Here is a 13084-nt window from a genome sequence, read left to right as displayed (position 1 = left end):
TCTACCTGATGTTGCAGCCAGTTATTTACTCAACAGTCCCCACGACACTGTGCTACCTTCAAGGCAGGAGTCAAGGGTCATTCATCTCACTTTCTGCCTCAGGGCTCGGCAGGGCACACTCTGTACCAAGAAGATACTTGACAAATGTCGGCTGAACTAATTTCACGTACCAGAGAAATTCATTTGGTGCCAGTATGAGTAAGTACATTTAGACGCAGGACTGTTTCCCAAAGACCAAGGCAATAAATTAAAATTGTGGATAAAATGCGAAGCACACTTTCACATTCAAATGGCAGCAAATAACTTAGGACATTCCTTGTCCTCACTCATGAATTTACAGATAGGAATTATGGGAGAAGCAATAAGTAAGTTATCAGTGATCCGAGATAAGCTTAATTCCATGGAACATTTGACTGGCTACTGGGCCAAAAATTCGCCTCACTTGGGGCAGCTGGTTAACTCAGTTGGTTAAAGCGCGTGCTCTTAATAAGGTTGCCAGTTCAATTCCCACATGGGCCAGTGAGCTGCACCCTCCACAACTAGACTGAAGACAACAACGTGAGCTGAGCTGCCGCCGAGCTGCCGGTGGGCGGCTGGGATGGCTCAGTTGGTTAGAGCGCGTGCTCTTAACAAAGTTGCCAGTTTGATTCCTGCATGGGACGGTGGGAGGCGCCCCCACAACTAGACTGAAAATGGCGAATGGACTTGGAGCTGAGCTGCGCCCTCCACAACTAGATTGAAGGACAATGACTTGACTTGGAGCTGATGGGTTCTGGAAAATACACAGTTACCCAATTAAAAAATTAAAAAAAAAAAAATTCACCTCACTTGCTGACTGAATCTGTCTGTGCCCACCAGGAATGGGCAAACCCACCAGACTCAGGAGTTGTCTGAGTGTTCAACTTGGACATCCCTTCAGAATAGAGATTCTAGGGCTTCACCCCCCAGGCTGCTCCTCAGTCATTTACTCAGCATTCTTTTAGCAAATACCTGCGGAGCCCATATGCCAGGCACTCTGCCGGGCGCCAAGGAGGCAGTGAGCTCAACAGACACGATCCCTGCATAGACGATACACTGACGAAATACAAATAAGTGCGACTAAGAATGTTGTCACAGGGACAGTCCCTTCCTTCCTGGGCCAGCGGCACAGCTCTATGGGGGAGTAGCCAGGCTGTTGTCTATCAAGGTGAGGGGCCGACCTCACCACTTCTGAGCTCCACAGAAGTCCCTGTACAGCATTCAACTCAAAGGCAAAGAGCTTCCCCTGCTGCGGGCTATGGGTGGAAAACAAATGCCAGCGGGCAGGACCCAAGGCAGAGGTCCCTCCCCGGAATGGAGGCCTGGAGTTTACAAAGCACGCACATGGTATGTGAGGTGTTCATCACAAAGCCCAAGAAAGGCTGCCACAGTAGCATTTACAGAGCAGGAAAATGGTGCCCCAAAAAGGTGAACAAATTCCCAACAAGCTAAGGAGTGGTGCAGCTGGTCGAAGTTTCAGCAGACTTCATCTGGATCCAAAGGAACTGCTCACTCCACTCTGCACGTCACACACAGCTACTCCCTCTGGAGACCCTACGGCAGCGTGCCTCAGTCTCGGTAACAGGGTGTGCCTGTCCCACACAGCCAGCTGATGTGGTTTTCCATCTAAATACTGGGCTGCCTCGCTGCGTGCAGGTCATGCCAGTAACTACCCACTCTCAACAGGCAGGTACCTGGGATATTCCAACCAATCTGTCCTCTCCTCCATCTTCCACTCCATCTCCTCATCTTTAAAACACAGATAACAGCATCTGTTCTTTCTCCCTTACCAGACTATTCTAGAATTAAATGAGATAACGTGTATAAATATACAATTTTAGAACATTTAGATTCATCATCTTAGCCTCAGCCATGGACGCCAAACCTGATCAAACTTGACACAGGTTAATTTTATAGTGCACTGAAAATAGTTTGCACCCATTCAGAAATGTATTGAAATTTTAGCTTTAAAAAGCCTGCTTTGCATGAGGGCTACAAACCCCTAAAGAAAACTGAGTAAATTCCAAATCTGAGGGAGTCTGCCCATTAAAACTACTGCAAGGAAGACTGCTAAATAAATCAAGGACTAGCCCACCTTTCTTATATTACTTTAAATGGTTTTAAAAGCTCCCAGCTTGAAAGCCAGAAAGAGGGAAAGAGCAACCGGAACAAATCCTCATGGAAACAAAAATCAGAAGCCAACTGGCAGCTACTCCCACAACTGGCAAGGCCTTAGTCACAGGAAGTTTCTACCCTTCCCAAAGGTAGAGACTTCCTATATGTTCCCCCACATGCAGACAAAGGCCTGGAGTGCTAAGAAAAGAGAGAATGAACAAGAAAAGGCAAATTGAGGCCTTCCTGAATTCGTTCCAACAAGTGGTGACTGAGACAGAGAAAATGGAGGAGACCACTGGGTCTGACCATCTGTTTTAGAAGGTTAAGAATTAGTGGGAAAGGTACTAGATTGCTCCTCAGCCCCCATTTCCTTTAAAAGTTAATCCAAGTTGTCACATTTTAAGATACATTTCATAGCAGTGTTGAAATTTAACTATTTTAATCAAGAACTGTGCTATAGATGAGAAGTGGGGACGCCATGGCTAACTTGTGTGGACTCACGTGCAGAGCTGCCCTGTGGGGCCTGGAGCAGTGATGTCCACACTTGGAGCCTTCCTGGCTGACTCACGTGGGGTGAGGATTGTTGTTAGGGACGAGCGGCTGTTCTACACCCCCATCCCTGGGTCAGTTCATCCCCAGGAGGTGACTAGCTCTTTCAGTTAGTTTAGAAGAAACAGGGACCAAAATGGAGTTCTCCACTCAGGGACTCTGAAGAGCTGTTTCTGAGGAAGATGATAATGATTTTTACTTTGTCTTCAGGATATAAAAGTTACCTACTGATTCCTTACTCTGTAACAAGTGTTTTACATACACTCTATCTCTAATCAGCACAATAATCTTCAAGGGTAAAATTCATCTAATTTTGCAGATGAGGACAAATGGAGGCACAGAAAGCTTAAGTCACAAGTCTAAGGTCACACAGTAGAAACAGAAGTGCCGGGATATGAACCCAGGGCCCTCCAAAGGCTGTGCACTTTCAGCAACAGCACACCCCAGTCAGGCCAAGGATTGGAATTTTGCTGATCAGTACACTGTGTTAAGCTAAGAAACAAACTGAAGGTTATTTAAATGACTGCTTTTTTCCAACTCCTCTGGTTTAATGAGAATACCGATTAATTCTGATTAAAACCAGAGACGATTTTTCCCTTCTCTCCCAGGTGAAAACTGTCTTTAAACTGCTGCTGCTGCAGGTCAGTAAGGGAAGGGAGGTTTGCTCAGCACACTGTAGCGCCCTCCTAACCTGAACACTTTCTGCACTTCCAAACCGGACATGAGCAGTCCCAGCCCTCGGAGTCCCTGACAGACCTGGGCACTTACGTACTCTCATGTCCCCGCTCATTAATTTCTTCCTGGAGACTCAGAACACTGGTGAGGTTAATGATTCTTCTACGGGGAGTACAAGCTGCTGTCATTTCCTTTCGGGACTCATCTTCCACCATTTCCACGTCGGAGACTTCCCGATGTCTCTTTCTGCAATGAAGATAAGGAACTGGCAGATCATCACTGTTCTTTTCCTTTTTTTTTTTTTTTTTTAAGTTAGCCAAATTTGGTGTACTGCATTTCGGAGAAGGGAGCAGCTGCTCTTAGCTGCCTCTGCACATCTGGGGAGGGATCCCTGTGCTGGTGGCAGGAGAGTAAGGTCAGTCTGCCCTCCAGCACACTGCTCATCTGACAGCCGTCAGCTCCCAGCAGCCGACCACTGCACACAGGCCTTGAGAGTCCAGCTCAGCCCCATAGAGCTGCAGTGCCGTGAGCAAGTGAGCTGATTGTGCCAAGTCTCATTCTTCAGTTCTCCATCTACCTCCCCATCAGACATTGTCATAATAGCCACTGCATACAGCCATGAACAAGATAGACACTCTGCCTGCCCTCACGATGCTGCCTTTCTAGTGGATAAGTCAAACAGTTTTAAGTAGTAACAAATGCAATGAAAAAAACAAGGTAACATAACAGAATGATGGGGAAGGGAGAGAGAACATGCGATCAAATGGACAAAGGCCTCTGGTAAGAGGCGACATCTGAGTTGAGACCTGAGTGACAAGAAGCCACAGTCTTCCTAGGCCAAGGGAACAGTGAGAGCGCAGGGTAAGAAGCTCGGTGACCTCAGGTCACCCACAGGAACAGTGTTAACAAAGCGCCACGAGGGAGGGGACGGTGGTGGGCTAGAGGGAGGGCACGGGGCTTTTATCCCAAGGGCAATGGGAAGCCACTGGTTTTCAGCCAAGGGGTGATACAATCTGATTTCTGGTTTAAAAAGATAGGACTGTTGTGTGCTTAAATAGCTTGTGGTGTTAGTTCCTCAAACGTTCAACAGAAATGTAATACCTCCCGGCAGGGCTGTTGAGAGCATGAAATGAGATGTCTGTAGAGCAAATGGCACATAGCAGGTGCTCAATAAATGTTAGCATCCTTTATAATTCTCTGGAAAAACATCCTTAGAAGTCGTCTCACTAGGCTGACTTGGAAATGAGCAAACTCGAGTTAAGTAACTCATCCAAGTTCCAATGGCCAATCAGTGCCAGGGTTTTGGAGGTCCACCACCAGTGGACATGCAGTGTGGGCAAAGGACTTCACCCTGAGCTCCAGGTACAGGCACCCGAACACATGAGCTAACGAATGCCCACCTGACGGCATTCAGTGGGATGTTTTCAAGAAGCTGCAGATAGCATATTGGAAATGCCCTAAATTAAATGATAGTCATTATTGCTGTTATTCTGCCCTCTTTTTCTGTCCTCACTCACCACTAGCTCATGTGCTGCAGAGTTTCATACCTAATGTGAATTGAGAAAGTACGGTTTCCTAAAAGGAGTGAAAGTAGGATGAAAGAGAACCCTTCAGATATTGTGGGTTCTCTGTCTAGCCACCTCTGCTGTAGAGACTTTATCAAAAGTCATTACTAAAAATAAAGCATAAGTCTTCTGATTCTTTTTCCAATGTGTTTTTAACTAATGCTTGGAATTATGGACATTTAAGGTATTGCAAAGGCCATGGTGATGGGTGACTCTGGAGACTCTCGAGAGTGGACAAGGCCACAGCACTGTTCCATCGGAGGCAGAGGGCGAGTCAGGCAGAGAGGAGATGCAAGTTGTTCATGAGAAGTCCAAGTCAGAGGCAGTTTTATTAAAGAACAAAGGATGCAAATTGCATTTTTCCCGAAAGGCCATACCTGGGGTTGTCCGTACTAGAAGGGGGCCCTCTCTTCTCTGATGTTTCTGAAGTCGCCTCCCCTTCCAAACTCTGATTCTCAGCAGCCACTTCAGCAGGAGCTGGGAGTTCAAGCATTTCCTCACCTTGCTGCTTGGCACTACAAGTGTCTGTCCTGTCCTCTGGAACCATTGTTCCAATGGCCTGGGGCTGACAGGATGGGGCCTGGCTCACAGGCTGCAGAAAGGCATCGAGCTTCTGTTCCCGGGAATCCGTGCGGACCATCTGGTGGGCATAGACCTTGTTGCCACTTCCAGAAGTAGACGTCAGGGTCACACCTGTTGAGGATTTAACCACCTCCCCAGAGGGGCCAGCAAGACTTGGCAGTAAAGTCTGTGTCAAAAAAAGAAGACAGCAGGAAGATTCAGAATACAAGGTACAGAAGGCCAGGTCCCAAAATGGAGCAGTACTGAAGAGAGAAGCTAGAACCTGGTAAAATCATCATTACAGAATTATTATGTAACTGGTCCAAATCTGAAGTATAAAATTAAAGATATACAAATATAAAATTCAAAACTTCAGCAAAATCTTTATAATCTTAAAATTGGTTTGAAATGGAAATATTCGCATAAAGTTCTCATATTTTTGGAGTTTTTTGCTGCCATAAGAGGATTTTATTTTTTTATTGTGGTAAAATATACATAATCCAAAATTTTCCATGTAACCAGTTTTAAGTATACATTTCTGTGGCATTAAGTACATTCACACTGTTGTGCAACCATCACCACCATTCATCTCCAGAACTTTTTCATCCTCCCAAACTGAAACTCTGTGCCCATTAAACAGTAGCTCACCACTCTCCCCTCTTGCCCAGCTCCTGGCAACCACCATTCTACTGTTTGTTTTTAAATATATATACTTCCTAGCTCTGTCCACTGGAAAGGCCTAGAAGCAAGGACCACCCTGTAGCAATGAGGACCCTCTGGTCACAGATTACAATCTCTAAATACCATTCCCCACTACAATATATCAGAGCTCCTTGGAAAAGTGGCCAATTTCGGGGCTTGGACTGGGAAAGTACATAGTGAACCGACAACATCTTGCCGTGCCAGAAACAAAGAAACGACCAAAGACTAATGGAAATGGGACAAAAGGACAACACCACCAGCTTGAAGGGGCTAGCTACCATTTGTCTAAGATGGGATAATTTGAGCATCAAGAAGAAAAATGACTACAGTTCGTTAAATTATATGTTACAAGCTATGACAAAATAATGAGAAAAAGAAAAAGATGGGGAAGGAGGAAGAGCGAAGAAGAGACAAAAAGAGAAAGGCAAATGTCATTAAACATCACTGGAGAGTGCTAGAACACCAACTCATTCCTTTGCAAATGGATTAATTGAAGGGACAGAATTTAGCATTTATTCTTACTTTCTACCATGAACTGTATTTCAGGATAACCAAATAGCTCTAACAAATGAGGAAAAGTTATTCTATACAGAAGAATTAATTAACACAGAAAAAAATGACACAATCAGAAAATCATAATCTTGCAATCTTAGTGAAATGACTGCTTCAGGTAATGGCTATCCATGGATGGTGAAACCATTAAGCTAAGTATCAGTGGGGATCATTACAATGAAGGAATCAGGCTGTGACCCGCTGAATCACTAAAATGACATAACAAGTCAATATGCACCTCCTGCTGGGATGCGGCAGAAAGTACATGGCATCATCTATCAAGAATTCTCGCAAAAAAATTTTTTTATCTGAGTATAATCATGCCTCTGGATCTAATTTCCAGTTTATAGAAAACATGGAGAGTTGCAATAAGTTAAATGACACCAAGAAGAAGCAATCAGCCAATCTGAGATGTATAGTATTTTACAGGCAACCTTTAGAATAAGCCAACAGGAACAACAAAAAAGGTACGTAGGGTGACTTCTAGTTTCAAAGACACTGAAAAAAGATTTAAAAGACATATGAGTAACAAGCACACCTAATGAGAAACTTAACCGGATAAACATTTGAACAAAGCTACTATATAAAAGGATCGTTTTTGGATAATTGAGACATTTGAATGTGGACTGGATATTAAATGATATTATTACTATTAATTTTATTACGTATAAAAAGACACTAGGTTATACAAGAAAAAAAATATTTTCAAATGCATAATAAAGTACTAAGTAAAAAATAAATACCTGGAATATGCTTTAAAACACTCTTTTCCTCAACCCCAAGTAGGAGAGGGAGAGAAAAAACAAATATGGTAAAATGTTGATGGTTAAAACTGGGTGATAGGTACGTGGATATTTGTTATATGATCTACTTTTATGAGTTTAGAAATATTCAATAATAAAGAATTAAATAATAAAAGTTAAGAGCAGCTTTGCTCAAAAAGGAAATACCTTTCTTCGTGGACAATTTAAAACCCTTGCAATGTACTTACTTCATTTGCCTATGCAATACCCACAGGTGGGTTTTAGGAAGCAGAAATTTACTACTTTGCAGCCAGTAATTTGAAAGCCCAGAAAAGTGAAATAGCTTGTCCAATTTAACTGCGTTAGAACAAACTGCAGGCATCGCCAGGGCTCCTGATTTCATACCAAACGGCTGCACTACAAACAGGGGCTTTTGCTATGCTGGCCCGGGGCAGTGGAGTGCAAGGCACAAGCTGGGAACAGGCAGGTGACTCCAAGGCCAAACAGTCAGGGGACGGGGTGGCCGGCCGTGGGCAGGGACAGCAGGTATTGTGAGGATGCCACAGAAGCAGGGACAGCAGTGGAAGCAGGTCCTCTGCCACACTGCGTGCCCAGGGCCCAGCCCCTCCACGGTGCCCTGTGTACTGTATGGAGGACCGGCCTCCTCCTGCACATCTCCGAGGGAGGAGCACACATGGAAGAGGCGCTCCATTCTGTTTCCTAGGAAGTCGGTCTAAGGTCCCAGATGCAGGCAGAGGGAGCAGTCAGGCCTTATGACTCCAGGCCCACACAGATAACATGACAATACTTTCACAGTTAGGTTCAAAGACGGAAATGGTGCTCAAAGAAAATACCAAAGTAATACCTGGAAAGAGCCTTACAGCAATAGGCAAAAACCTGGGTTCTCACGTCTGACGGGCTACATTTTAAAGGTGGCAAAGGCACTAGAGAAAGAGCCGGGGTACATCACCCTCACCTGGGTGAAGTACATCCTGGAGGAGTTGGCACCCAGGAGCTTGCTCTCTATGTGCTGCTGCACTCGCTCCAGGATGCTGTCCTCGTGCAGGAAGTGAACTTCATGCTTTGTGGGGTGCACATTGACATCCACATTCTGAGGGCTGATTTCCAAACTGGCCGGGGAAAAAGAGAACAATTACCTCAGATGGCAGGTGATGGGGGAAAAATTCACACATGTTGTACGTGGCGGCCAAAAGACTTGGGGAGGTCAAAATGACACAGTGGTTAAAACTTCAAGATCAAACCTGAGTGATCTGGGTTCAAAAGCTGCTGCTGCTACTTAAAAAGCTATGTAGCTGTGTGTAAATTACATCATCTTTCTTTGCCTCAGTTTCCTGATTTGTAAAGTGGGGATTAAATTCATGGAAAGCACTCTGCATGTAACTGGCACATTTATTATATGTTAGCTGTTATTATCATTCCAGAACTAGTGAAATTTCTTATTATGTGACGAGGGTAAGTCACTTAAAGTCTCGGCATCCCTTTTCTCATCTGTATCAGTGAATCTGTCCCCTCTTTATATTTCAGTATTACATGAGGACCAAAACAAGAATACATGTGAGAAAACTATCGTTAAAATGTAAGACAAAAGTCAGTTTAGAGGCTGTGCCAGCTATCAACTTACTGCCTTAGCTCCGACATCACCTTTCCTTGGTTGCTCTGTGGTAACAGAGCTTTGTAATGTGAACCTTTGTCAGTAGAGGGCGCGGGGAGGACTTAGGAGGAAGGAGTTTCTCTACCAGGTTTGTTTCTTCCTGTTCAGGGGCAAGCTTGTTATTCACCTTTGTTTCACCGCATGGGGGCTCTGAGTGAGATTCTGCTACATCAGTGAGCAAATGAAGGCACACTGTGCCCTTGACCTGTGAGAAGGGACAGGACATCCTTTCGCTGGGGTGGTGTGTGGGATTCACTCTGATCAGGCTGTTGGCAAGCCCATCTGTTTCAAGGGCAGCAGGATAGAATGTCTGTCCCTTGTGAGTCTTGGGTGAGGAGTTTGGTACTGCATTTACCTGAGGTACAGGAACGGGTGTGTGTTTTTGGGCAAATATGCTGCATACACCATTTCAATGGCTTTTCTTAAGGAAGTTGACTCTACCAGACGATCTAAAAAAATGGAAGTAACCAGTTAAAGACTGTCCTGAGGGGTGAGGTGACAGGTGACACTCGTACCGTGACATGAAATCACCTCAGGAAGAACACCTCTGAAGCGATACATCAGACTCCCAGGAAGGAACGGTGCCCTTTACCTGCAGCATCTTCCTACAGGTGTGGGTCTCTCTCCTCTCGCCCAAGTAGCAGAAACAAGACCGGGCAGTAAATTCTGCCTTCCCACTTCCCTTCCCCCCGGTCAGCCCGGGTGGACTACCTGGGCCCCTGCTGTGCAGTGGGCAGTATGACATCAGCTCTCAGACTTCATTCTGCAAATACACACATATCACGTGCTGGGAGAGGATAGGCTGGTGAATAAACTAATTCCAGCTCCAAGTGGTAAGCATTACTGGAGAGATGTATGCGCTAAATGTTGAGACGAGGGACCAACTACCTCTGCTCGGGGACTTCCAACTGTGGGGTATCCAAACTGAGACATGAAGGTAAAGAGGTGTCAGGCAGTACAAGTATCTAAATGTATGTTGAAGGTAATTTCGGAAATGAGGCAGATTTGCAGGAGTGGGAAACCTTAAAAGCTGGGAGAGGTAAGACTAAAATCAGAGGAAGATCTATTTTCAGATAACACAGCTCTCCTTTCTCCCCAGACAGATGACCTGCTGATGATCTGCTGTCCAGTGTCGGTGTAGCCAAGGTATGTCACATCTTTTTATTTCCAATGAGAAGAGTGGCTGTGATTTTATCAGTAGGGAAACTATTATTCTCTGAGTGCTCACTACATCAACAGCCCCCTCGATAACATCCCTGTACTCGACACCACGTGTCCTGACCACACAGGCCCGGAGCAGGTGTGGACACCTGACAAAAGGACAGCTGGAGCCCCTCTGCTGAGATTTCTGAACTTGCGACATGCCAAAGGAGTGTTCTTTGTCCCTGCCATCTGAGAGAGTCTGCAGAGTGTGTAGATAACTGAATGACACGCGTAAGAGTCTGACCCTCTTGGCTACTGGGAACTTGGCATCAGGACCCGATTAGCTAATGTTAACACAGAGCCCATATGGTAATCAGCCCCACCAGAAGCAGGGACATGAGCTACTCCGATGGCACTTACTGACCTTTGCTTGTCTGTTCTGTAGCCAACACATGTGTTACAAAGCAGTTATTCTTTACGGTTAGGAAAAAAGAAAAAAAAAAACATTCTGAGCCTTGATTAAAGCAAGCTTTGTTATGTATCAGGCTTAAGTCCTTCCTAATGAAGTAGGGCAAGACCCTACTAATGTAAATCCGTTTAACAAAGTGTGTCTATAAAATACTGGCTCTCTCCTCACTGTTTCCATATTGCTTTGAACTGTAAAATATTCATAACTTGGGACATTTATAGTTGGTTGGCACTGTAAGTGGAAGGGAGGGTACTATACCATTTCCAACAGCAAGTAAACAAAACAAAAATTATAAAATATATGAATTGCTTTAAATAATAAAGGTAAAGGATCTATATGATAAAAATGGTAAGAACTGAACAAATGGAGAGACGCATCTTGTTTCTGGATAGATAATGAAAAACAGTCAGACCGTGGTTGGGATTATTCGTTGTTGCCCTGTTACTATCTCTCAAAACTGTATAATACGCAATTAAGTAAAACGAAGTATTAATAAAACGCACGATAGTATTTGCTTAATAGTCAGCAATCATGTAAACACTATGTCAGCAGTGTCCAGCGATAGAGACTGGAAAGAAATCTAAGAAAAATCCGAATGTATTTAGTTAATTTCCTCCCTGATTTTCAGTACTATTCTTTGTATCATAAATAACTGTCATTCGTTAAAAAGAAAACTCAAGGGGCTTAGCATTCAATTTCTTTACTTTAATAACATTGCCTGTACCCAAGGTACCCCTCTCCCTGTGTCCTGCTGTGTCATTTCAAACAGGGGACCTCCATCTAAGGGGAGAACGAAGGCCTGCGTGGAGCCTGCGTGGAGAGGCTCTGATGCCAGCAGGCGACGAAGACATGCTGGCTCCCAGGGGCCTGTCACGCCCTTTCCAAGGCTCCCTCTTAGAGCAACAGCAGTCGGCCAGCAACAAGCGCGTCTCAGAGGGCTGAGCAGACTTAGGCCACATTATAAATGCCTCCTAATCAAACCACATTTTGGCATGAGGTGTTCCTGTGTGTGATCAAACCCATGCATTAGGAATTTCCCATGGTCCCACAGAATCCCCGGGGGATAGATTTCCCCACTTGGCTCTTTATCACTTACGGTTGATGAATAGTAAGAAGATACACTTCTTCACTGAGTAGTTTGCATTGGATACGTAGCCATTCATACTGAAGCCTAGCGTTTTATCCTCACACCCAACTTCTATCAATTCTCTGGTTGGAAAAAAGAAATTTTGAGGCTCTTGAATACACTGGAAAATTCAAATGTTATAAAGAATCAGAGTTGGAAAAATCAGAGCTCCTTCCCATAAACTAACTGCCAAATGAGGGCCCCAGAGAGGGTTTGTTGAGGTCCCCTGGGCCCACCCATTAGTTCATCTCCCTGTCCAACCACTCACCATCTGTCTGTCCATCCATCCATTCATCCATCCACTTACCCACCTAATCAGTGTTTTCAAGCACTTAATGCTATATGCCAAGCACTTCTCAATTGCTAGGACATAATGACAGGTCCAAGCTCTGAAACTTTATTTTGCTGAAACTTATATGTATCTTAGTAACTATATCCCAACCATGGGGTTCCCCAAAAACTCATCTCTGCTGAATCCCTTACTATAACGAATTGTATGGCAACGGGGCTCCAGTGTGGTGTTCGCCAGGGTGTGTTTAAGAGATCAGTTTAACAGGTGAAAGGAGATCCTCATACAAGCCACACCCATTTCTGCCTGTGGGCCAAAAAGGGAACTCAGAAGCTATTGCATCATCCATATATCCCTGGCACCTGGTACCTGCTGGGCATACAGAAGGGTCTTAGTATTCTCCCCTTCAAATGATGACATATGCATTTTGGGCTTTGTAAAGTCCTGAAATTTACCTAGAATCTGATAGACATGGTGATTTTGCTGGTAGTGGAAACAGTGGCAGAAGGGAGTGCCATGAAGAATCTATAATGTAAGTAATTTCCCCTCTTACGCTTTCCTTGACAATGAAGATTGGGTAACACTCATAAATCTGCTTGCCACCAGATAGGGAAGTCTTTGAGGGCAGGAAATACTGTATTTGTCTTTACATCCTTAACTTTTGGCACACAGCCTGGAATATGGGAGGCAATTAATAAATGTCGAATGATAATAAATGAAATCCTAAAGTGATGATAACGGAAATGTAAGGAAAAGAGGGAGCACTGGAGGATGAAAGAATTCTACTACACTAGAAATATTTTGAAGACACAGACCTAGAGAGAACACACTGACTTATAGCCAGACCATCTAGGAGATAACATAAACCCAAGAAGTATTAGTAACATGAAATAATGACTCGATTA

At 44.4% G+C, this 13084-nt stretch overlaps 1 protein-coding gene across 6 annotated transcripts in view; it reads right to left on the bottom strand.

The window, feature by feature from the left end:
* MLH1 (mutL homolog 1) overlaps nt 1-13084 on the bottom strand; it is a 37153-nt gene that overhangs the window by 13667 nt on the left and 10402 nt on the right. For 5 of the 6 annotated variants that reach the window (XM_081073004.1, XM_081073008.1, XM_081073006.1 and 2 more), the window contains exons 9-13: nt 11861-11973; nt 9508-9601; nt 8457-8610; nt 5300-5670; nt 3455-3603 (exon numbers count right to left, since the gene is read on the bottom strand). In XM_081073004.1, coding sequence (XP_080929130.1) covers nt 3455-3603; nt 5300-5670; nt 8457-8610; nt 9508-9601; nt 11861-11973 — 881 coding nt within the window. The remainder of the gene's footprint in view (nt 1-3454; nt 3604-5299; nt 5671-8456; nt 8611-9507; nt 9602-11860; nt 11974-13084) is intronic. The other variant, XM_081073009.1, reaches the window with a different exon arrangement.

The sequence above is a fragment of the Rhinolophus hipposideros genome (genome assembly GCF_964194185.1).
Source record: "Rhinolophus hipposideros genome assembly, chromosome: 14".
In the NCBI taxonomy this organism is placed as follows: Eukaryota; Metazoa; Chordata; class Mammalia; order Chiroptera; family Rhinolophidae; genus Rhinolophus; species Rhinolophus hipposideros.
This window is presented reverse-complemented; position numbering and strand designations above follow the sequence as displayed.